At 44.3% G+C, this 25,997-nt stretch overlaps 1 protein-coding gene across 3 annotated transcripts in view; it reads left to right on the top strand.

Annotated features, from left to right (window-relative positions):
* FLT1 (fms related receptor tyrosine kinase 1) overlaps positions 1–25,997 on the top strand; it is a 116,343-nt gene that overhangs the window by 86,850 nt on the left and 3,496 nt on the right. For all 3 annotated transcript variants that reach the window (XM_074914774.1, XM_074914793.1, XM_074914784.1), the window contains 13 exons: positions 2,681–2,819; positions 8,902–9,006; positions 12,185–12,298; positions 13,036–13,124; positions 14,952–15,111; positions 15,530–15,627; positions 16,165–16,287; positions 17,370–17,481; positions 19,115–19,214; positions 20,552–20,657; positions 20,751–20,881; positions 21,294–21,378; positions 22,246–22,337. In XM_074914774.1, the coding sequence (XP_074770875.1) occupies positions 2,681–2,819; positions 8,902–9,006; positions 12,185–12,298; positions 13,036–13,124; positions 14,952–15,111; positions 15,530–15,627; positions 16,165–16,287; positions 17,370–17,481; positions 19,115–19,214; positions 20,552–20,657; positions 20,751–20,881; positions 21,294–21,378; positions 22,246–22,337 (1,454 nt within the window). The remainder of the gene's footprint in view (positions 1–2,680; positions 2,820–8,901; positions 9,007–12,184; positions 12,299–13,035; positions 13,125–14,951; positions 15,112–15,529; positions 15,628–16,164; positions 16,288–17,369; positions 17,482–19,114; positions 19,215–20,551; positions 20,658–20,750; positions 20,882–21,293; positions 21,379–22,245; positions 22,338–25,997) is intronic.

A 25,997-nucleotide genomic window follows, 5' to 3' on the forward strand; every position in this document is an offset into this window, starting at 1 on the left:
ACAGTGTCTGGCATAATTACATCACTTCCAAAGTGATATTTTACTGAAGTAGATGATCCTGTATCAGCATGATAACATTAACTGCCCCTGCAACTGACTCTCCTTCTTGTCCAAGGCTGACCGTGATGGTTTAAAGCCTCTTTTTGCTGACAGCACCATGTCTGCCTTGCGTGGTGTGTGTGGGTTAAACCACAGCAGCCCTCATAAGCAAAAAATACAACTCCTCAGTACTGCAGAAAGATCTCAGAACAACTTGCAGGAGCAGATGGGTTTGAGGGAAGGGAGGTGTTGGGTCAGTGGGGTGCACTGCAGGACATGAGGAATGGCTGCATGTCCCCCACTCCCCAACTCCCCCACCACAGCAGCGCTGAGCCCCGGCTGCCCTCCTTCTCCCAGCCCGAGAGGCAGCACAGCGTGGTGCCATGGGGATCTGCTCACCACTGCCATGGCTGAGCATGTTCCAGCTGGCTGAGCTCTGTGACGATTGCTAAAGGCTGGCTGCAGCTTGCCCAACCATTTTATCTCAACCTGCATTGATGCTTGCCTGTATCTTAGGTTTTACACTGGGAATTTCTATTGACCAGTGGGAAAGCAGGACCAGACCTGAAAACCAGGGCAGTATGGCAGCAGTCACTCTGCCTGCATCCCTCCTGCCACCAGCTTTCATAAAGAGAAATGCATGGGAGTCTGGGGGGAAAGAAAAGTAGAGGTCAGCTGAAGCTGTCAAGAAACCTTGTAACTATAAGAGAAATTACAAAGCAAGTGGGGCCAGTTATGACTGCTCACCAGTACTGGTGAAACAATTCATAACATGACTGCAAGCCTTCAGAAAAAATATATTTTAAACATAACAAGCAGATGTAGATTTTTTTTTTTTTAATTTCTTATGATACCAAAACTTGATATTTGCTCGTTAGATTGTTTGAAGATAATAAAAATAACCACTACTGCTGTAGAACAAGGGACTTTAACTAGATTACATGTGAAGGCTCCTTTCCAGATGAGCCTTTCCACCTAGTGTTGGTCTATGTTTATGGACTTCTCTATGTTTCTATTACTCTCAAGGATTTATGTATGAAATCAGCTTTAAGTTAAATTTCATATACAAACCACGTTCCCACACAGAAAAAATACTTATATGATCTCTGAGAGCATTTTATTAAAGCCTGTCTGTTATGCATAAGACAAAAGAGATACTTAACAATTATTCAAAATGTTTCAAATCTCTAATTGTGCCAAAGATTTGGTATTCAGTGCATCTGAATAAAGAACCGTAGGAAGCTCTCTGCACCTTCCCACTCCCCTACTGCTTTTTCTGGGATGGGTCCACTTAAAAGCTCTTCTAAAGTGACTGGCAAGAGCAGTCTGGCACACACGTCTGTATCAAGAAATGCTCTTTCTGGAGCACTGCACATACTTCTGTTTCTATCCATATCCCAGTTATCCATGTCCTGTCTAGGGTCAGTGGATGGTTTGGAGCCAGGCTTTATGCCACCTGACTTCTCCCCACGCATCAATACAATCCTTCTTGGGACTAAGTTTCTGGTTATTTGAGATGGTTAAAGGCAACTAAACCAGGAGCTATTAGCCACTGTAATTTTAATCTAGTTGTGTTTGTAACCAAAACATACACAGCTGGTAATATCCTTCTCAGACAAATGCCTGGAAATGCATGTATTAGGGCCATATTTCTAAGCTGTAGAGGAGAAAATCAAAGTCACAGGAGACAGTTAAAGCAACAACAACAAAAAAGATATATCTGTGTGTTTGAGTCTGTGCCCGTGTGCTGTTTACATGAGTTTAGGAAAAGGAATACAAAGAGGCTTAGTTCAACAGATTTTCCATCAATTCCAACTAATAGCCAAGAAATTAGAGCAAACACTAGACACTTATATAGAAATATAAGTAGTCCTGTGTCAAGAAAAGTCTAATGGATTGGAATGGCCATCTAGGTGCTCTTTGAAAGAAAATATGTTTCAAAATGGATGGACTGCAGAAAATTTGGATTAGGTTCATCTTTCCTTACACTTCTCATGTGAAGTAGATAATCCGTTTGCTCAGTAGAAATGGAACTTCTGGCAAATTCATTTGGGTGTTTATTAAATCCTCTAAACTCAAATAATTTCAGTAAATTTGTCAGAAATGATACCAAAGATATAAAAAGTTCTGAAAATTTGTAAACCGTTTCTGAAATGTATAATGTCTAGTCTCCTGATGACTAGTCTTGCACAACTTCTGACCACATATGACCTATCTTTGCCGGGCATATGGGAAAAATAAACACTGGCAGTTGAACTCCATCTGTTGCATATGGCCACTTCTTGCTTTGCACAATCATGAAGGAAAGTTATTTTTATCAACAATGTTTAGTCATTTGCTGAAATATTTCTCTTGACTGTGCAGAGGTCCTATAACACCATATGTTAATACAGATCCATATGGATTTCATTGAAGAAACTGATATGTCACATAGGAGGAAAGCTAGAGGAAGGAGTTTCTTTTACATAAAAAGTCTTGCAGTATATAAAAAAGCCAAAGGGAACTTAGCCAAGCCATCTACTGGCCTGTGAAACACACAGCTCATTGGACTGAATTAACTTAGAGCCCTTGATCCAAACAAGAAGATGCTGACAGATACCCTTATCCTCTTTTTCATTTTGCAATGTTCTTTGTTTTCTAGCCTTATTCCTCTGAAATGAAGACCAACCATTATCTGTCAATCATAATGGATCCTGATGAAGTCCCCTTAGATGAGCAATGTGAACGTCTGCCTTATGATGCCAGCAAGTGGGAAATTGCAAGAGAAAGGCTTAAACTAGGTAATATTGGCATGCTTCATGTTGAGTTTGCAGTGACTGAATGACACGTACCTGTAACTACAGGTAAAGAGGAGCTGGGTGTGTTTTAGACATGCAGCACAATGTACTACATAGGTTCAGCGTGATCTATTCCATACCAAGTACTCTGGTCCATGACTGAATCACAGCATTTAGGACTGACTGACTGTGTCCAGGTAGGAAACCTGAAATAGAAACATAGAATCATTTAGGTTGGAAAAGGCTTTTAAGATCAAGTCCAACCAGTAACCTAACACTGCCAAGTTCACCACTAAACCATGTCCCTCAGTGCACATCTATACATCTTTTAAATACCTGTAGGGATGGTGACTCAACCACTTCCCTGGGCAGCCTGTTCCAATACTTGATAACCCTTTCAGTGAAGAAATATTTCCCAATATCCAATCTAAACCTCCCCTAGAGCAACTTGAGGCCATTTCCTCTTGTCCTATCACTTGTTACTTGGGACAAGAGACCGATGCCCACCTCACTACAACCTCCTTTCAAGCAGTTTTAGAGAGCAATAAAGTCTCCCCTCAGTGTCCTCTTCTCCAGGCTAAACAACCCCAGTTCCCTGAGCTGTTCCTCATAAGACTTGTGCTGCAGACCCTTCACCAGCTTTGTAGCCCTTTTCTGGACACACTCCAGCACCTCAATGTCTTTCTTGTAGTGAAACAAGCCAGGATGTTATTTGCTTTCTTGGCCACCTGGGCACACTAATGGCTCATATTCAGCTGACTGTTGACCAACACCCCCAGGTTCTTTTCCACCAAGCAACTTTCCAGCCGCTCTTCCTCAAGACTGTAGCGTTGCATGGGATTGTTGTCACCCAAGTGCAGGACCCGGCACTCAGCCTTGTTGAACCTCATACAATTGGTCTCAGCTCATCTATCCAGCCTGTCCAGATCCCTCTGCAGAGCCTCCCTACCCTCAAGCAGATCAACACTCCCACCCAATTTGGTGTCATCTGCAAACTTACTGAGGGTGCACTTGATCCCCATGTCCAGATCATTGATAAAGATATTAAACAGAACTGACCCCAGTACTGAGCCCTGGGGAACGCCACCTGTGACCAGCCACTAACTGGATTTAACTCCATTCACAACAACTCTTTGGGCCCGGCCATCCATCCAGTTTTTTTATCCAGTGAAAAGTATACCCATCCAAGGCATGAGCAGCCAGTTTCTCTGGGAGAATGCTATTCTAAATGGTGTCAAAGGCTTTACTAAAGTCCAGATAAACAACATTCACAGACTTTCCCTCATCCACTAAGTGGTTCACCTTATCATAGAAGGAGAATACAGACAAGAATGCCGTACTGTATTTTTTGCAGACTGACTTACTTAGAACACAACATAAAAACAGGGCAATCAAAGGCTTCTAAATCAGATCACTGACTTGGATGCTTCTGTCTTTAAACTCAATAGCCTGACCTTTGGCATTTACTGTCATTTTCTTCCCCTGTAACCTGGTTATGTACTCATTTGGTAAAAAGTCTCTGCAGAAATGAGTCCTCACAGTTCACCCTGTATGCCTCCCTCTTTCTTCCTTTCCTGCTCTCTCCAGAACACTCTCCTTGTTTTCCCTCTGTGCTGCAGATTTATAAACATTCTTGTCAGTGCACCATAAAGCGCAAGAATGTGACGCATGAGTCCATGCATAAATAAATATATAAATAACCGTGGAAACTGACCCTACAGCTAGCTTGCCTGCGCTGCCCCAGTGAAAGGCATGGGTTTGAGATCATTCCCTACTTACTTACCTTAGTGTGGGGCTGATGGAGAGGGTAGAGACCAGATTTTGAAGTTGAGGAATCCCTCCAGAAACCACACAGATTTTAGCAAGAGAGTCAACATTAAAATATCATTGATAAGATCAGCCTGTTGCTATAGTGCTATTTGTTCTTTCAGGCATGCATTACATTTGTCCTATAGCAAGGTCTAGAAAATCTCTGCACTTTAGCTAGGAACTGTAACAGATTCCTTGTGTCCTTGGGGGATCAGGGACAGAGGGTGATTAAAGCATACATACAATTAAAATCACACTTAATTCGTCTGCTCGACATCACAAGGTGACCAGATGTGCATAAGCACAGCTGAAATATATTTCTAGCAATTTATAATTGTCATACACAATTCTGGGAATGCTGAAACATAACCTTGTGCTGGAGTGTCTTCAATCTTCAAATAGTTTTCTTACAGTGATGGACCAAAAGCCTGATGTGCAGACAATGTGACCTCTGTTTTATGTGATGCTTTATTTGTGTGTAAATCCCGCGGAAAGAATCAAGCAGAAATGGAATGTAAACACCAAGGAAAAACCCAGGTCTTGCAGGGTTGGTGTTTGGAGTCTGGAGGTGAGGAATGATGACCGGAGAATGAGTTAAAAGTGGCAGAACTGGTGTAAACAAATAAAGAATGCTGACAATGAATGAGAACCAGATTCAGAGAAGTTAGGTATGTGCAGTATGCTAGATTAGCTCAGTGTGAGTCCTGCTTACATAGCAGTTGGCTCAGTCTTTTAGTAACCTTGGCAGTCTCTGAGGATTAGTGTCTCACAAACACAAAATGTGCTTCTATGGTTTTAAAAACTATTTTTACTTAGAAATGCGACCCCTTCCAGCATCAGATATGTCTGGTTTTCTCTTTCCACCTACTTACCCTCCAGATTACATATTTATTGTAACTTTTGAAAATAAGTATCTTCTTTCAGCCCACATCTCTTTTGCTATGTGTTCCTCCAACATGCCCATGGCTGTGATGCAATGCTTATATAACAGGACTCCCACTTCATCTGTAAGAGCTACAGACATTACAGGAAATTTCATATAGGCACCACTGAAGTCACAATAATTAACATTCAGTATAGATTAGTCTGACTGAGAGCAAAGTGTCATCTTTTCATTAGGCAGAAAAATGCTGGTACTATAAATCACTGTCAGTGTGGTCGGTGATAACATTGCAGTCCAGCGTGTTAGCTGAGCTATCATGCATTTCTCACCTTACTCTTGGGCTTGACCTTCCTAATCTATGAGAGGTCACTCACTGCTGCCACTGTGGTGGAGGACCCCAGGGGAGTGTTACCACATGGCTCTGGCACAATGTCAAACACGTCTGGGGTAGGCGGCTTCCTGAGCCCCACGCCCTCCTGCGCACTGCAAGCCCACAGCACCAGCACCAAGCAGAGCGCCTTCCGCCTTCCGTTCCTCACGTGCAGAGCTGTTGTATGTAACATAATGGAAAATATGAAGGTGCATGTGGGGAAAACCCAGATGACTCAAACTGCAGCAAAGGACCTGAGAAACGAACACACCTTTGAGCCTCTGCCTTCTCACAGAAATGGAAATGGTGTCTGCAAGTGCTTTTGCTGATGGCCCATCAAGCAACTCACATGCTTGAAGGACCCTGCTAAAATGGGACCAAAATGGAAACCTTCTGATGCAAAACTCATTGACTGAGGGATATGTTCACTTTAATGAGTTCTGAGTTGCCCCAAGACACCGAAGTCAAGTGCAGAAGATTAAAAAAGACCATGTTTCTTCCTTGGTCCAGGTGTAAATGCTGCAACTTTCATACCTGAGTGTTACCCCAAACATGGCCGGTGTAGCTGCTTGAAGGCTGTGACAAGCTGACTGCTCAGATGGTTGGGCAACTTAATATTTCTCTGTTTAATTGGTCCATTTACTAATTTTGTAATTACTTTGTGTGACAACATAAGGGGCTTTTGCAAGAGCAGTCTGTTAGAGTCACAGACACAATCTACATACTAAACTGTGGAGTTTGATCTATGCACTGAAAAGCTAAAGCAGCCTTATTCTATTCTAACATTTAGCACGGTACAAACAATAGCAGAGCACCAAAGGCTAATACATGAAGTGTTATTACAGTTTCCCATTAAATCACAACCGTTGTTTAGAGAAGGAAGTGTTGTTTCCAGTGCTCATTCTCCTTTATGAAAGGTTAGCAACTTTGTGTAGCTTTTTGAGCTAATTGGTATGTTTTCCAAATGGTGACTAAGTAGGTTATCTCAATGTGGGAAGTGAGTTAACAGTGATGGAAATTTTTTTTTAAAGATTAATAGATTAAAGCTATGGATTAAACAAAGGTACAATGGGTTTTATAGGACCTCAGACTGCAACTGCATCTTGTAGAAACCATGAACAGTCAATACATTTAAGGACTAAAAACATCAGTTCAACAAAACTGAGACCTTAGTTTTAATGTTGCTTCCCTTATACATCTGCTGAATGAAGCAGCTATATGCAGTGACTTAAAAAGGTGACTGTAAATCTTCAAAGATATAACCGATTCACCTGTATTTGTGTGTCAAACACTAAGCCCTTCACAAACCAAGGCTCAGTCTGTTGATGCTGTTCAGCCATGTAGAAGTTCTTCATGGTTTTGGTTTCTATAAAAAATGCAACACTTTTGCACATCTAGGGGAAAAATAAATTTCTGGGGGTTTTTTTTTGGCTCAGCATATTCCACTTCATGTTTCCATTGCTTTGATAACATATGTTATTTGCTTCTACTGACAGACATACTGTCAGTATGAACTAGAAATGTGTTTGAATGAAATGAATTAGAAATGTGATACACACATAAAAGGTAGTATCTATTTAGAACTGACAGCAGCTCTTTTCCTCTGCTTGTGAGTGTCTGGGTGGGATTCATCACTCAGGTATCAGCAAGGTAGATGTCCAAATAAGACCTTATCAAACAGATGTCCATAATAGGAAAAGGAATGGTCCTATAAAGATGGCTATGTCACATGTGCATATATGAGAAATAAATATACAGTGCATGTTATCCTTTGTTTTATATGAAAAACTGGCCTTTGTTTTCTGCTCTTCTCCTCTACACTGCAAAGCCTGCTGCTATACTCTTGCTAGCCACTTATGTGTCTGGGTTCTGCTGAAGGTGAAGCACAAATACAGTCCAAAAATAGTTAATTGGAAATAAAATGTATTGCTAGCTGATATGCTAACAAGAGCTCTGTGGTCAAAACTCTACCAGCCACTTGAGAAGGGCAGAGGCAGGCAAGCCTGTCCACATGAGCACAGTGTTGAAGAGGTAAACAATACTTCCTGCTTCAAACACTGTCATGAAGGAGGCTGTGAAGATCATAAGATTGTCATAAAATGTCATGAACTCTAGAAAAGTGTTAACTGTACCCTTGAAGTCTTATCTGGTTCTGAACATGAAGGAAGAGGACACTCAGCTCCTGGATAATTTTATTGATGCCCACTGATTTATCTCAAGGACCTCTGGGTGCTTCTTCTGGGGTCTGCTCAGCAGCAGTATGATGATGATGATACAGCACAAATGTCTGCCCTTGGACAGCTGGAAGCCTCATGAACAAACCTATTTGTCACTCTAAGACCTCTCTTGCTGAATACCCCCAGACATCATTTACAGATGTAAAGGTCTCATTTGTACAGATTTGCAGCTTCTCACCACTCCATGGTCTCAACCTACAAGGGCTTGCTAGGGAAGAGCATCGGGGGGTTGTGTATGTACTTCAGGGGCTGCAAAGCAAAGTTGCTGCTGCCTCCCTGGAATTATGATAATTTTAAGGCACCTTGTTCAAGAAGAAAGAATTTTATTTGTAAAAATGACCACAGTCTGTGGCAAGCTGCATCTTAGTGTGTGTGCAGCTTTAGGCGTAGGTGCTGTGTTACTGAGGACATAAACAGCAGTGTTAACAGCTTGCTGCATGGTGCAGTGTGCTCAGGGAAAAGAGGAGCAAATCTTTCCCTGGTAGAACTAGACTGAAGAAATTGGGTTAGAAGCCAGTGTACTTCCACTGAATGGTTGCATTCATTTAGCATCGTTTTCAATCATATCACTTATTCCCTCCAATGACTGTCTTCTGGTTTGTCTGCTTACTCTATAAAAAAAAAAACCCAAACAAAATCCAAACAAAACATAAAACCTAAAACACCTCTATGTTGGAAGTGGGAGACATTGTAAAGCACCTTTTTCAATTCATTAATTATTAAGTCATTTGCTGACAAGATTTCTTTCTTAACAGAATGTATCTCTCCAATTTATTTTCTTTACAGGAAAGTCTCTTGGACATGGAGCTTTTGGAAAGGTGGTACAAGCATCTGCTTTTGGAATTAAGAAATCACCAACATGCAGAATAGTTGCTGTGAAAATGCTGAAAGGTATCATGCTGCAAAGCTGGGATGGAAAAAAGTGGTGCCTTATAGAGTGTCTCACTTTTAATATGATACTGTCAAAAGCAAGAGTGTGTGATGTTATTTCCCCCACCAATAACTTTCTGAAGCCTTCAAAATGTGTACTCCAAGTTTCAGATCCACCACAAGTGAAATGGCAGAACAATGAAACAAAAATTGCATTCACAGCAAAAAGGGTAATAAATTGTAACAGGATAGAGGAGGAAGTTTCAGATGCAGTGAGAACCTGATTGCCTAATTTTTTTTAAAACCTGGTTCCACTACTTCAAATTTCAGAAAGAATGAAAGAGATACTTTTGTAGGATCAGAAGGGACAATCACATTTCCTGCATACCCTACATTGTACCATTATGCTAGACTCACCTTATACTGAACACTGTATATGAAATTTAACATAAGGCATCCACCTTGATGTGAAGATACTCTGAAGCTTTCATATTTTCCTTGGTCATTAGTTCTGATCATTAGTCATCTCATTTAAAACCAGGTGCCTTATGTCTAATTCGCATCTGTCTGACTTTCACTTCTCGTTCTAACCTTCTCCATTAGATTATGTAATGATTTTTCTGCATGAAGGCCTTTTTATTAAGCTAAACAGATCGAGCAGTTTAAAACTGGGAGTTGTTGTGCAGGTGTGTCCTCTGAACCGTCTGCAGGCTCATCACACAGTGCTTAGGATGCTGACACGCAAGTTGTGTAATGGATTTGCCAACACTGTTCACACACCAGCGCTCTTCCCAAAGTGAAATCATCTCTCAACTATTCACTGCCACTTTTCTCATTGGAGCAGAAAGGACAAAGACCCTCACCAGTTTGAAGAGGGCACTTGGGAAGTTAGCGGGCAGGATGATATTGAGTCGTAGCCTGCAGCAGCCGTGGCTGAATTCTGTAACCCAGGGTTCTGGTGGCATCCCTTCCTATATATTTAGCTTTCTCTTGTTCATATATCTAAGGATCATATCAGGCTTTTTTTTTTTTTTTTTTTTTTTTTATTGCATTGCCCTGGGAGTTTATGCTTCATTACTTATCTGTCTTAATCCTTGAATTCTTTTCAGTTTCATTCTTTACTAGGACACATCTCCTGTTCTGCCAGTAAGGCTTGAATCCCTGATGTTCTCAGCTGTCTCTGTTCAGGCATAGTTGGAACACATCCCTCTTACCCAGTGGCTCCTAGCATCATAGCTGCATACTTGCTTATCAATCATCGGGAGATGTGTGCATGTTACTTCCAGCCCTTGGAGGGACATGTGCAATACTGTCAGACCTACAGTCTGCCCCTGCAATACTCAACCTGAAATAGCTTCTTGCCAGCAATGACCTGGCAGCTGTACTCCATGTAGGGTGTGCCCACTTGATATTGTCCTCAGTAGACTTGTTCTGCAATATAATATCACATGCCTTAGCAGCAGGCGGTACATGCTACTGTGATATCCAGGATCATCCCCAAGGAGGGAATTTGCAGCTGAGATTGCTGCAAACCTTTCTCCTCTCTCTTGTTGCAGAAGCACAGAAATACCCTGTTGGCCAGCACCAAATGAACAACTACCCTGCAGCAAGCACATCTGGAAAATGGGAGGAAACTAAAGCTTTGGACCTTGTCCAGACCTTCCGCAGCAGTGGGCCAATAGCCATCTGTGTCACTGGTCTCAGTGGATGGCCTGTCACCTGGGTCACCACCTGACCCCTGATTAACTGATCTGTTTTACCAGCAAGTGGACATATATGCTGGCTGAGTACTCTGCTGGAGTCAATGTTTCTTTATACGCAGCAGCAGCAGCAGGCTTATTCTGCCAGCCAGCGCCATCAAGGCAGCAGGGGTTGCTCCTGGAATAGATGGGTGCAGATGGCAGCTACAAGAAGTCTTCGTGGTGGGATTCATGTGTGTGTATGCAAGGTAGATGCCTGTATCTGAGTTAGTCACTCAAATTCCCTTTATTGTCAGTGGTGAGAAACAACAGTTCCTCCCATCCTAAGGCAGATCTCTGCATATGGTGAGCTGAGTGCTTGTTTAGCTCTGCTGACTATGAAGAGAGCCTCTGGTGACTAGATCCTCTGTAGGCATCTTCACTATAGGCATCTAAAGTTAGGGGACATCTGCCCCATTCCTTGTGTCCTCACTAGACTAACCAGGAACTTTGCAGTCATTCATCAAGGCTTTGTCCTTGCAGATTTCCCATGAGGTAGAGAGAAAGTGTCATCAACTATACAGATGAACAGTGGGTCACTGGGTGGATAACAAGTTTTGTATGGAGCCACCAAGAAAATCTGTTTCCATTCAGATGTTGAAACCAAGCCTCCTAAGACCTAGCTCTAGGTTCTTTCCACTGGACTATTCTTACTCTTGGTGTCACTTGTGTGTCACAATCCTTTTGGGTCTACACAGAGAAATATGTTTATTTCTTGTTTTCTTACCAAAACAAAATTCTGCAGAAAAAAATTTGGTCAAAGGGAATTAAAAATCTTACTCAATACTAGATAGAATCTTTTGAGTTTAGTTCTGGGATTTCTTACATCGTTACTATTGCTATTTTATTAATATTGATCATAACTAAAAAGGGTGAGATGAAATCACCTATCTTTAACCACTTAAAATTTACTTTCCTGGTCTATCTTAATACTCCAGGCTTCTCCATAATGAACAGAACCAAACAATCATCACCGATTGGCGTTTCATCTCTTCCCTTCACAGATGGCTAAAGCTCATGGCATCAGGCTCTGGAAATGCTTTTCTCTTACCACTGACTCCTTGAGACATTAGTTAGTTCAGGCTAATGCATAACCCTTAGACAGATGAAGTCAGGTCAGCTGAAACCTACTCTAGATAGAGTTAATTATAGTCTTGAAATCCCTTTTTATTTGTTCTTTCATTTTTTTTGGCTAAAATGACAAAACTATTCATGTGAAAATAATTTCTCTCAGTTCTAAATATAACAGAGTCTACTGGGAGGAAGTTGAGTGCCTAACTCTTTTTACGGGTTTTATTGCGAGTAAGAGGATGCTGAGCAGGGAGGAATAGAAAAAGAATATCAACACATGAAGTACATGCAGTAATGGAAGCTATTTCAAAAGAAAGTGACGAGAAGTGATAAAGCTCAGCAGGACCATTTTTTTGCCATTTCACATTGACTTTATTTTGTGTTTACAGATGGGGCCACAGCAAGTGAGTATAAAGCACTGATGACTGAGCTGAAAATCCTGATCCACATTGGTCATCATCTCAATATTGTGAATTTGCTGGGAGCTTGCACAAAAAATGGAGGTAAACAAGTCTGCACTGCACTGAAAATGCTTTGGATCACCTCCCAGTAACAGTCTGTTGTTTTTTTGTCCAGAAGTCAAGATATTAAATTGAAATATCAGAGCTCATCCTGTGGTTGGTGAACAAAAGAGGAAGAGAAAAAGAGATTTTTAGTCATTTAATCAAGTGATTAAACATTTTCTCAACCTCTTTCTTAGTATTAACATGAGAAGTGTGAATTTAGGACCATGCCACTTGTCCTTTATTTCACTCACTTGACTGCTCAAGATTGAATTAAACATGATCTGGAAAGGCTGGAAAAAAGGGATATCGGCTATTGGCCCTGAACAATTAATCACAAGACAGCTGTTGTAAAATCCTTCATGATATTCCACTAAGAAAATCAAAGGGCCAGTATGAGCAATTGTTCGTTTTAGATGTATCACCTGTTTTAGTTCAACGAGTCTGTGTGGGCTGTGGGACTCCAGTCTGAAAGCAGACTACTGAAGAGGAAATGGAGGGTCCCTCAGGAGCCAGGTTCACGACCCAGCTTTCAAAAGCTAGGCCCTTCCCTAATTTCCAGAAACGTTTTGCTAACATGTCCAATGTCCTTCAAGCATCCTTCTATTTCATTAGGATATATTGTTAGTTATTCTGGACTCAAATTATAGCTACAGGCAAGAAATATTATTCTTCTCAGAAGTGACGCCACCTTGTATTGCTTTATGCTGCTCAAAATGCACTTTCCTTTTGCCCAGGGCCTTTGATGGTGATTGTTGAATACTGCAAGTATGGGAATTTATCAAACTACCTGAAGAGCAAGAGGAATTTTTTCTGCCCAAACAAGGTGAGGAGGCAGATGGCTCTAGTAAAACATCTTACCTAACATAAGTAATATAGATGTCAGCCTCTGAGCTAGTCTTCTTAGACTCTTTTCTACCAAAGAAGAGAAATGGCTTTTGGGTACAGTTTACCTGACTTATTTCAATATCTTGTGTGGGATGTGTTGTGCTAAGAAAGGACTAATTTCTCTCCCCTGACTGTGCAAGGAGACTGCTGTGAGTAATTTGGATGGAGCCATCTATGGCGGGAGGAAGTGAATCCTATCCAAAGTGTCCCCACATGCTCTTGCACCGCTGCTGACGAACCCATTCCTGCTGAGCTTGGGGTCACTTCAGAGGCTGGTGTCAGCGAAGCCAAAGGAAGTGGTTTTGCCCACTGATTTCAGTACTGCTGGGAACACAGCCGAGATAATGCCATTTAAAGCTCATGTTCCAAGACACCCTAATGTTCAAAGATTTGCAAGTAAACTTACTATTGTGTGAGGAGAATGGCTATCAAGAGCAAAAGAGATTCAAGTCTTGTCCTCACATCCCACAGTCCTCTGAATCAAATCTACAGCATGTTTCTTATTACAAACCTGAACCCAAAGGTGCCAACTATATCCCTGCTGGTGCACTTTCAGCAAAATCTCCCAAAGAATTAAGGGCTCTGAAGTGGGACTTAGGAGCCTGGACCCAGAACGACAGCCCTCAAAACCCCTTCTCAGCTGTGCCAAAAGCACAACAGCATCTCAGGGTTTTTGAGGAGGGCTCTGTGGGAGGGCACATTCAGGAGGATGCCCCCCTCCAAAGGGCTTTGGCTGAGTCTCTGTTCCCAAGGCTGTCCATGTTGGACTCTGCATGAGACACAGCAGCTGCCTCCTCCCACGTGCGGTTGTTGGTGTGGGATGCTCAGCAGGGAGCACAGCCGTGTGGGGTCCACCCTGGGGGGAGTCGCTCACATCCCTCCTGGTGAGGAGCCTGCCCAGACTCAGTGATCCAGTACCCTTGGGAAGGGTGCCTGGGCAGGAGGGAGGGAGGGACCCCAGGTCTGCATCAGCATGTGCAGAGGAGAGAGACAGTCGCAGGACAAGAGGAAAGGGGAGAGGGGGCGAGAGCATGGCCGGGCATCTAGGCTGCTCTCTGGGCAGCAGTGGGAAAGCATTTTCCAGAGAGTGTTGCATGTGTCTCATTAAACCAGCACTGGCCATAACATGAAAGCACTGGATAAAGGTGGCAGGGAAGAGAGGCAGTTGCTTTCAACAGCAACTGTATTTCAGATGAACAAAGTGCCCTTACTCCTCATTGGGACAGCTTACAGCCCAGCACCAAACACTGTTCAGGGACATAGAGGCAGGTGTCCTAAGAGCCTTGGACAAAAAGCTGATGCTTTAGGTTGAGAGGGCTGGGACACCTGCACTCTGGGTACATCCTTCTTAACTCATCCCACCAGGCTTCTTTTCTGGCTGTCAGAGAGAAATAGGCCCTTTCAGATGTCTCATTTCAGGCTGAGATGAGTCACAGGCCAGCAGACATGTCTGTCCATGGACCCACAAATCCTCACCTCATCAGAGGTAGCCCACCACCCGGGGTGCCCCAAAATCCTGTGCTGGTACTCCCAAGCCACCACATTTCTGACCTCTGGAGATGGTAACCTTGGTGGAGTGCAGCCCCACCTCCAGCCCCTGCCAGCCATGGTGGTGCTGGACACCTGCACCGGTGGGAGACGTGGCCACACGTGCCACAGACCAGCGTTTTCTCCTGGTGGAAAGGCAACAGAAGTCTGACTCAGTTCCTCTCCCACCCCCTCCATCACTCTGATGTAGCATGTCTTCTCCTCTGTTTGTTTGAAGGACTCCTCTCTGCAAGGAGAGTCAATGAATGAGAAAAAGGATATAGAGCCAGTGGAAGGCAAAAAACAAAGACTGGCCAGTGTCACCAGCAGCGAGAGTTTTGCGAGCTCTGGGTTCCAGGAAGATAAAACTCTGAGTGATGTGGAGGAGGATGAGGAGGGTAGGTATTAATTCCTTCCTGTCCCTACACAGTCTGTGATATTTTTACAACATACTGTGCATCCCTGAAATTTTTTTCCTCATTTATCACCCTAATAAACATCCGTGGGAGACACTCACAGGGTCATGTCCAGAGGGTAGAAGATTTAAAAAAAGATTATTTCCAGGGTTACTAAATCTGACAGGAAAATGTGTGATTGTTTCTTCTGACTGCTCCTTATCTTTGGGGAAAACACAGCAGTGTCCAAAGTGCGGGGTATAAAGCAAGCACTATTTTTGTTTCCAGTGACAGTGGGTTGACCTTCAAATACTACTTTATGAAGGCTGTATTTATGGGAGTAATAGGGTCAGCAAGAGAGGGGGAAAATAACTGCCTTGTGAGCGATCTTTGTAACAAACCATGTCTTCCACCTTTGTAGATGCTGATGAGGTCTACAAGTTGCCCCTCACTATGGAGGACCTGATCTCTTACAGCTTTCAGGTGGCCAGAGGCATGGAGTTCCTCTCCTCCAGAAAGGTGAGTTTTGCACTGAGGATTTTTCCCTGCAGAAGGATGGGATTCAGAGGTGAAGTAACATCTACGTTTTAGTGACACCTTCCTTGGGAGAGCTCCCAAAGGAAGAACTGTTTTCCTCTTGGCGTTATAAATATAACTGTGTGTTTATCCAAGTCTCCATAGTCCATAAACACAGGATCATGGCTGAAGACAGTGGGTCAAGCTCATTCATTCACGGATGATCTTTTGGGTGTGGTGGGGTTTTTTTCTTAATTTCAACATATATTAGGTATGGGGCTCCAAATGAATCAGTACTTTCCCTGCAAATGTCATGGGACATAAAACTTCATCACTTTCTGGACTTACGAATTTTATTTCTTTTTTTTAAAGATCTGCCACTGTTTACAGTAACTTCATGTAAACCATAGTCAGCTTCCCTAAAAAAATGTTAAATTGATCTCTTAAATAATAATTTTAAAAAGGATATGGGAGACAGTCAGGAAATTTGTGGGCAGGATTAAGGAAATGCAGTTTGATTGTGAAACTGTTTTATTATAGTGTATTCACCGTGACCTGGCAGCCAGAAACATCCTTTTATCTGAGAACAATGTCGTGAAGATCTGTGATTTTGGCCTCGCAAGAGATATTTATAAGAATCCTGATTATGTGAGAAAAGGAGATGTAAGTCAAAATGCTGTTTATTTACCCAAATATTTATAACATATAATTTCAAACTGTCCACCAGAATGTTCTGTAGATGTTTGCATTTCCTGAACTTAGAAGCACTTGAAAGCTATCACAATTTTCACGTGAATATGAGCTATCCCTATGCATTGTAGATCTGGAAAGCATTTCTATCCTCAAGCATAAGTCTGGGACATGCTAACTGTTTCACAGCTCTGCTGTTAATGCTTCAGATATTTTTTAGACATATTTCTTGGCCCCTACTCAGTAATACTCGCTCAAGGAAACCAGTCCCTCCAAAACAAGGTGCATGTTCCCCGGTGCACCCATACCAGAGCCAAGCACAGATCATGGTGCCTTGAGCAGCCAAGCTGGACTTGCACTCTCCAGCACCTGATCAGGGTTTTTTTGCTTCTGCTGTAAATAGCAGGCAATAAGCCCCCTGCCAGGGCTGCTGTGAAGGCTGGGTCAGCAAACTGTGCCTGTGCCTGCTGCTGCTGTGTGGGCATTGAGATCACACAGAGAGTCTCCTGGAGGTCTCACCCACCTGCCAGCTTTCAAGATTTACAGCACTACATATTAGCTGGTAAACATGGTTCACATAACTTGGGTACTGCTCAGGAGACTAACAGGCTGCACTGGGGGCGCTTCAAGGGTTGCCAATATATTCCTGCAATTCAGGCTCTGAAAATTTCCCCAAGAACATCTCCGACACCATCACAGAATGATTTGCACTTGAACTTAGGGTTTGCTCCCCTGTCACTCGGATGCCAGCAAGAGGCCTCTGCTCTTGCACATCCCCATATCCCTGTAAAGAAGAAACCTGGTCACCCTGGTCAAAGGTTTTCAATGTCTGGTGTTCTGTGCCACATGTATTTTAAAAACAGCCTTTTACTCCCACAATTTGTTAAGAAAGTGTCTGAATGAGTGTGGGTTTATCTTGACTCCCTGTAAGGAAATCCCACAGTTCCTGTTTGAATGGTAATTATTTACATAACAATATATAGTTGATTCATCTGTGATTAAATTCTTTTAGGCCTTGAAAATAATAGTCAGGTTTTTTGTCCCTTTTACTCCAGGCTCGACTTCCTCTCAAATGGATGGCTCCAGAATCCATATTTGATAAAATCTACAATACAAAAAGCGATGTGTGGTCCTATGGAGTCTTGCTGTGGGAGATATTTTCCTTGGGTACGTTAACTCTGCACCCTGGGAGTTGGACTCAGTGGTGGGGATTTCAGCCTGGGAAAAACATCCATTACCTTCAAAAAGCTTTTGCCAGGTCTTTAATAAGGAAGGACCCAGATCAGTCAGAGGTGGGGGGGTGGGGGTAGAGGGGACAAGTGTATCAGGCCCTTGTGAAGTGGAAAGTTTGGTGCTTGTAAGGACACTGAAAGCTTAATTGACAGGCTGAAAGCCTTAATGGATAGCACAGCTATCTAAGAATGTTACCCCGTTTCTGCCATGGGCAAAACCTAAGCTTCCCTCTTTTCCCTGTAGAAACCCTCAGTAGAGATGCAGAGCAGCACAGCTGGAGCAATTTCAGTGCTTTGTCTGACTGATGGTGCAAACCAGGAAATTCAGGCAAATTTTTAAGTGTTTTTATTGGATGTGAAACCCTGTGGGATAACACAGAGCTGTGGGCCTGGGTCTGCAGCTGCCAGGGACTGAGGCATCACCTCCTGTGCCACAGGCAGTTGCCAGAGTGCCATGAGCTGTGTGCTCCCTCAAAGTCTTCTTGTGGGAGCTAGAGAGCTAAACACACACAGAGGTCTTTGCATGTCTCAGACTCTGTCACCCCTGTTTCCAGCCTGAGACCAGGTGGTCGCCACAGCCCAGGAGGAACCCAGCACCCCCCTCATCCGGGCCACTGGTCGCAGCAGGCAAACAAGCATCTGCACAGATGCCACAGGATGAACTAGAGCATGCAATCTGAAATTAAAACCCAGTGAAGCTTTTTTTTCCTTTTTCTTTCACGTGGAAAAGGCAGGATACAAGATGTACACTGAGTGAGAACAACAATGACCGTCAGAATAGAAGAATCTTAATTGGGTTCAACATAGAGGCTGACAAAAGAGGCGAACAGCAGAGGAAACAATACTATACAATTCTCAGGACAATCAATCATTTATTAGTTTAAATACGTGTTGTTGGTCAGCCTGCCAACTCTTGTGATTTTATGGTCAGCCTCATAATACCTGCTATTTTTTTTTCTTAAAGCCCCAGCTCCTTGAACCTGGTGACTGTCTGACTCTCTGAAAGGTCTTTTTCTTTTTTTAATTTTCCCTTTTCCTGATATTTTTTTTGTCTACAGAATAAAGACCGACAGCACGATGAGGCTGCATCTTAAAAACACAGAAACTAGCAAAATAATGCAAATGTACTGTGATCTGTTTTAAACCCATGATTTTGTTATTTTCGAGGTTGTTTTGAGCACTTGGGGTTTGTTAATACTCTGCTTACTAGAATTTGGGGCTGTCCAAACCAATAGAGAGATCAAACATGGCTTTTCTTGAGGAATACTTTTCAAGTCAAATTCATATGTATTTTTTTGCATTCAGGCCTGGTAAGCACCACCAATAGTGCTGGCTTTGATCCTGCCCCCCTCCAAGGACTGGGGCTTGGAGCACCATCAGCAGCAGTTCCCTGCCTGTGGCAGCTGGCAGGGGCCAGACTCCACAGGGGGGGGATGCCCCCAGGCTCCCAGCTCTGCAAGCAGATGCTGCACAACCCACGTGTTTGAGGGGGATGTATAGGGCCAAGGCTAGGTCACAGGTACCCAACTCCAGGTATGTATGTCCCTGTTCTCCCATGTCACCTCCAGGTGCTTCTCCTTACCCCGGAGTCCAAATAGACGAGGATTTCTGCAGCAGACTAAAGGAAGGCACAAGAATGAGAGCCCCGGAGCAGGCGACCGAGGAGATGTGAGATGCCTTTCTCTGCTTGCTTTGTGTACTGCTGCCCTCCTGGGCTGCCTTGCAGATGATATACAAGTACCCTGTGCCGACATAAGGAAAAACAACCCAATGCTGCCTTATATTTTCTTGCTGTCATCAGCATCTTCTTGCATCCCCCGCCCCTTCTTGGCCCCCTGGCCTTCCTGTAGGGTAGGAGAGGGTGAGGAGGTTTGTGGACCCAAGCCCAGGGCACCACCAGGGCTGGGCTCCAAGGGGAGCTGAGTGAGCAGCCCTGAGGAGGAAGGTCATTCAGTCCTCTCCAGGTTTAATATTTACCAACATGCACAGGAGGAATGTGACATTATTAACATTGTCTTGAATTAGGAAGTGACAGTGGAGGCTTCCTCGCAAACGCTCAGGTGGCGAGGGTCCACCCTTTCCTGGAGACAGTGTCTGATGGCAGAGGAAGGTGATGGGGACCCGCAGCCTCCCAGCCCACGTTGTCTATGGGGTTTGTTTGAGCCCCTCTGCCACAACATTGGCTGTCACTCCCTGGTCCCCTGCCTTCAGGGGGCCAGCTGTTGCTGCATGGCCAACACCTTTTCAGAGGTCTGGGTAAGGTGCAAGTGACACCCTGAGTTTGCAGCTCCTCTGCCCTGGGGCGAGAGGGAGCACCCTGCCCAGGAGGGCACCTCCAACATGTGTGCAGAACACACACACTGTGGTACAAATCACTCAGGAGCATGAACATATCCAGGGTTTTCCACCTCTTGAGGCAAAATCAAGTACGTGTAGGTGTCTTCAGTGCTTTTTTGAGTGCTACGTCATGACTTTAAATAGCAACACTTACCACAACATAGTTCTGGAAGAAGAAAAAGGATGCAAGCCAGCCATGCCTATCTGGGAGTATTACCGATTGGCTAATTTTATTATCCTAATGACAGTAGATAAGAGCTTTTTTTTTTCTCTTCCACATATTTTATTGCAGGAAGGAAAGCTTGACTCGACCAGTACAAGGAAGTGACACATTCACATAAGTCATCTTAGGATGCCTTAACTTAAACATTGCCAGTTAATAGATGTTTAATGCTTAATTAGGAATAAAAAAAGAAAGTATGACTAGTTGGCTAAATTATTCTTTTGATGTGGACTTCCTAGTGTCATGTGGGAAGAAGGTTTTTTTCTTTTTCTGTGGAAAGTTTATTCTTTTAGGTAAGAGGCCTTGGTGGTTTTGGAGGGCATCTTTGTAAAATCAGGTGGGCTCAGGAGTTAACTATCTATGACAAGCTGTCAGAGACTGCGCTTCCTTGGATCAAAATGAGCTGTAACCCCACCAGGTGTTCATTTTGGTTTTGTCCTCACAGATACCAAATCATGCTGGACTGCTGGCAAAGTAATCCCAATGACAGACCGAAGTTCTCCGAGCTGGTGAAAAAGCTGGGTGACCTGCTGCAAGCAAACGTCCAGCAGGTACTAATGTCACAACTACGTGCTGTCAGTGAGGTAGGGGTGGGCGGCCACATGGTCCCAGGAATAAAGCTTTCATTTCTCATATGTGTTTAGGAAGGCAAAGACTACATACCCCTCAATACAATATTTACAACGGCAAGCGGGTTTCCCCCTGCATCTGATCCTTTGTGCAATGAAAATTTTTCTGTTACAAGCTCAAGTTGTGGAAGCACTGAAAATGTCAGGTGAGATAAGCAATTCAGACTTCATTTGTTTGTTGGGTATTGTAGCTTGCTGCATAGCCTGGTTTGGAACTGGGTGGGAAAAAACACCCAGAGACACCCCACATGGCCTGAACGTCCCACCAGCCATCAAGTCACCACCACCAGGATCCCATTGGGCTGGGACAGCCCGTTGAGGTGTCTTTTCCCAGGGGGACCATCAGGTCACTGGGCTCAGGCACTGTGAGAGGGGCAGCTGTGTGCACCCCAGGGCTGGGGAATGAGGTTTGGGTGGGGTCTGGGTAACAAGTCCCTTTTGTGTAAACTGCCTTGATGACAGTTAGGCAACTCCTTAAAGAAACAGAGAACTACCCAGTGCTTCCTGCTTACGCACTTCACACTCACCAAAAATTGTCCTGCTTTTTTTGTTGAACAGATACATAAACACTTTTAAAATAAAACCACCCCAGCGCATAAAGACATTTGAAGAACTTCCGATCAAGAAAACACTTGTATTTAATGTAAGTGACTCTTGGGCCAAATGGTACGCCATTTATTTCTTTTTATCTGTGTGACAGATTTATACAGAGAGAATCAAGAAGGGGTTTTACTTCTTTGTCAACTCTACTGATATGAGGTGCAAGATTAGCTGTGCTTGCAGCATGGTGTTATCCACCTGTCCTACAAACTGTGGGCAGTAAATCCTTGCCGACCATGCAATGGACTGCAAACACTCCTTCCCTGACAAGAAATGGCTGGTGCCAGTAGGCCTGCAAGGTATGGTTGCCAGAGTCCCACCTGAGCCCCACTGGTGGGGGACAGCCATTTAAAATCCCTTGGATTTGTGTTTTCATCTGAATAGTAGTGCACAAATGAGAATTGTGGGCCATATTTCATTCAATGGTCCCTGGTAGGAACAAGTCCTGTTACCAGGTGGACAAGCTGGAGAAATGTCTACTAATGTGGCAGAGATACTGTCCTGGTGGGGGTGGGCATGGGTGAGAGGTTGGGGTAAGCTTTTATTGACCTGGTTGTACACATTAAGCGGTGGGAGGAAGGAAAGGCATAGTGGTGCTCACAGGATTGAACTAGGGGCTGGCCAGAACCCCACCTTGTGTGTAGACACTTTTCCTTTTAGCACTCTGTACCTGCATTAACAGCATGTGTTTGCTGCACCCCAAAGCAAGGACAGTTTGGAAAGGCACCATGAAATACCTGGGCACTGCAGCACCTCCAGCAGCACGGAGTTGCTGTCTCCTAGAGCTCTCTTGAGTATAAATGACCAAACAGATGCTGGAAATCAGACTGACGAGGAATTGAGTTCATTGTAAAAAATAACTTTCTACAGTAAATACCTAATAGGACTGCATCTTTCTTTTTTCTTCAAGGATTATCAAGCAGACAGTGGGATGGTGCTGGCTCCAGAAGAACTGAAACGCTTCACATGGACAGGCAGCAAGCAGAAACGGACGCTCTTTGGGTCTGTATTTTATGTTCTCTTCTTCATGTTTTAGAGGGCAAAGGAGGATTCAAGGTCCTTGTGCTAAATCATGCCTAATGAAAGTAGCTGAAGTGTTCCTAGTCCCTGCAAAGATTCTTGCTGAGGTGTATCCTGCTTAGTTGAGTCAGCAGTCAATCATCTCCCATACCTAACGCTCCATACACCTTCGAGGAAACAAATAACCCTCAACCCTTTCGATGCACATCACCAATATGATTTATTAACACTCTATTGATCAGCTTGATCCTCAACTTAATACCAGGCTGGACAAGTGAGTGCCAGAGAGCACTAATCCAAGGTAGAGGTAAGTAACTGTAGGAAACAAGCCCTTGGCAAGGCGGAGGAGGAACGTGTGGCTGTGAAGGATTTGCAGTTGTTTCTACAAGTCCCCAAGGGCACCCCAGCTGGAACAAGGCTCCCTGTGCTTGTTTTTGCCTTCTTTTCCATGACTCAGCTAAGCACGGCCCATTTAACACCCATGGGCTCAGGATGCTAAAGTGGCAATTTTACAATAGATGGATGTGAGGGCCTCACTTCTCTTCCTGCCTTTAAGCACTTTAATATATTGGCCACCTTCCTCCACCTAATTCCTGACAGCTGCCCAAGCAGGGACCTAGGGCTGCTCTAAGAAATGCGCTGCACTGACATGAATTCTCTGTAAATGGGAAATGTTTATTTTCTCAATGCCGGTGGTGTCACAGTTCCCAGCCACTGTGAGGCTGGCAGTGTCTGCAGCTGGTTTCAGCTCACTGCTCTCAGCTAGCCCAGGGACTGCCCAGACCCAGCCCATCGTTCATCTTATGCTGGCAGGAGGTCAAGGCCATCCTGCCATCCTGCCTGTGCTGAACTTGTCAGCGACTTGCAGCTGGGCAGGCTGGGAGGTGTAGTATTGTCTCAATGAACAATTGGAGCTGGCTGAAACACGCGGTCAAGGCAGAGAGGGCTTGCTGCAAGAAAAATTCCAGTGACTAAGAGGGCGTTGGTTAAATACACAGAAATACATGTATGAGACCGTGCACGCTCACATGGCCAAAATACACGGTGTGCGGGGTAAACGTGCTCCTGGCAGGAGTCTGCAATGGAGCACTGCTCATGTGTGGCAAAGCCGGGGTGATTCAAGCCATTCCAAACAACTGCTGGAAAACCCTTTCTCCTGCCCTGACCTCTCACACTTCAGAAAAGAGGCTTGTGAGCAATTTGATGGTACTTTGATTTTACTGAGACAGTTTCCCATACTCTTTTAAGGAGCCAGGTATTACAGAGGTTGGAACGCATGTGGATATTTAGAGGGCTTAAAAGGATGCCATGTTTCCTAGAAGTGGTTTAACCCGTTTTTCTCTGTGTAAATGTGACATTTCTGAAGGCCGCTGTCAGCCGCAGAGACAACATGGCAACCTCCCCAAATGAAATGTATGAAATGCCTTTTTCTTTGCGTGGCACAGAATACATGGAGTGTGCCCCAAGCATCCCTCCGGAACTGCTTTAAGGAGCATTTTCGGCTGCAGAAGGGAATGATTGGATGGGAAAAAAAAAATTGAACTCAACAGTGGCTGCTAGAGTGTAAATCCTCTGGGAAACAGAGCAGTTGGCTGAGAGCAAACAAGGTCATCTGGCCTGCAAGCTAAACAAGAGGTACTGTAACGTTATGCCAAAAAGCACTCATGTATGTGAATGCATGCAGTGACCCTTTAGGCTGCATACATTCCTAAAAGTGGTAGTTTCTTAGCTAAGCACCCTTTACTTAGACCAAATTGGAGGAGTAAATATATACCCCTGAAATTTGTACTGAACAGTGGACAAGGAGGAGCTGGGAGGGGTTTGACACATGTAAGCTGATCTAACCAGATGCACAGTCCTGCTTCTTCCCTTGCATCTCAAGCATCCTGCTCTGTGGTCCTACCCCCTCTCTTATGCTGATGTTTCTGCTTGGCTTGCCTTGCAGGGACCTGGTTCAGGTTGCTAGATTATCAGAATAGTTTCTGAGCAAGCAATAGCAGCATCAGGGCAGATGGTGCTAGTGCCAGGCTGAGGAAGGGGTCACCCCCCTCTTAGCAGCAGCTTACAGCCTAACCATTCTCACAACACTTACCATCATGCTGTAAACCTCAGCGCTGCCGTTTAGGACACAGATGCAGACAAATGCACTCACACCAGTGGGTGGGTCCTGAGCCAAGGCTGAGGGTGCTGCGGGGCCATGCCCTTGCTGCTCCCCACTTGCCTGCAGGCTGGGGCAGGCTGGCCCACCTTCCCCTGGGCTCCCACATTTCCCTTCTGCCCAGGGCAGAACGATACAGCTCTGCATGGTTTTATCTCAGTTCCAAGCATCAGAAATCACATGTGAGCCAGGTGGGGTGATGCTTTCAGAACAGCACAAGAGAGTGTACATGTCCTGGAGCATGGCATTAGAGGATTCATACTTGGCACAGCCTTGTCTGCTGCGACAGAGCTGAAGGACTATGTAGGGTGGAAGGAGCTAAACCTGGTGCATCCCATTTGTCCCCAGAAGTTCACCCTGGGCTTGTTTCCCAGGAGAGAGAGAGTGCATGCAGCCAACCCGAGAGCCAGGCCTGGGGGAAAGCAGTGCAGTGAGCCTGCCTACCTGACAGTGCAGGGGTACCCCACTGATCCAGGTGCGTCCCCTCCCCTCGGGCCTCCATGGATGCGGAGGGAAAGGCACCAACACGCAAAGCTCACCTTTGGTTTCTCTATAGGAAACAAGCATCAGCCCAAACCCTGGTGACCCCTCAGGCCCAGGTGGTGGCCAGGAGCACAACTGAAGTGGTTGCTCTGTGTCTTGGACTCGCTATTGTCATTGAGATGAAAGTAAGCAAAACTCTGAAGAGCATAGAGATAAGTCTTTCCTAATGTAAGGCCTCAGGTAACAAGACCCCAATAGAAACATTTTGGGGCAGAGAAAGAAAAACCTTCTGAGCTCTGCTCCTTTACAAGTAGGAAGGATCCCAACTGGGAATCTTTTCTGGCTTTTCAATATTGGTGAAAAAGCCCAAGTCAAGCAAGCCGAAATCCTCTGGCTGGAGCAAACCCTTGAGTCAAACCAAACTGCTAAGCCAGAAAAGCAGTGAGAACTCCACCACTTTTGAGCTGGAACAAACATCTCATGAGCCCCAGCCAGCCTCTAACCTCACTCTTCTTGAATCTGTCGGGAAAGCAGCAGCCATTTCCTCCAACAAATGATCCCAATTAAAAAACAACTAGACAGAGTTTCTAATTTACATTCCTAGAGCAGAAAGAAGGTAAGTCCACAGCTAGAGAATCTTTTATTGGCTGTCAACTCAGTCTCAAAATGAAGCCTGACTATGGATGCCAAAACCCCATGGTCTCCCTCAAAGTGCATGCCCAGGTACAGCAGCACACTCCAGGTAAAATTAATAGATGCAGCTCTACTGTTAGAAAGGTTTATTAATTAAAGTAGAAGCCAAATCTAGCTCAAAAAGAAAATTCTCAGGACACAGAAGTCTGATGATGATGAATGAAAGGATCAAAGCATGATGATTTTAAGGCTCTTAACTTTACATGCACACTCCATTTCTGCCAGCCCATTGCTCCCCAAGACTCACAATTACAGTGTAAATCACTCAAGTGTTTCTCTTTAAGCCCATCACAAAAAGCCCATTGAGT

This window comes from Athene noctua, chromosome 1, assembly GCF_965140245.1.
Source record: "Athene noctua chromosome 1, bAthNoc1.hap1.1, whole genome shotgun sequence".
NCBI lineage: Eukaryota > Metazoa > Chordata > Aves > Strigiformes > Strigidae > Athene > Athene noctua.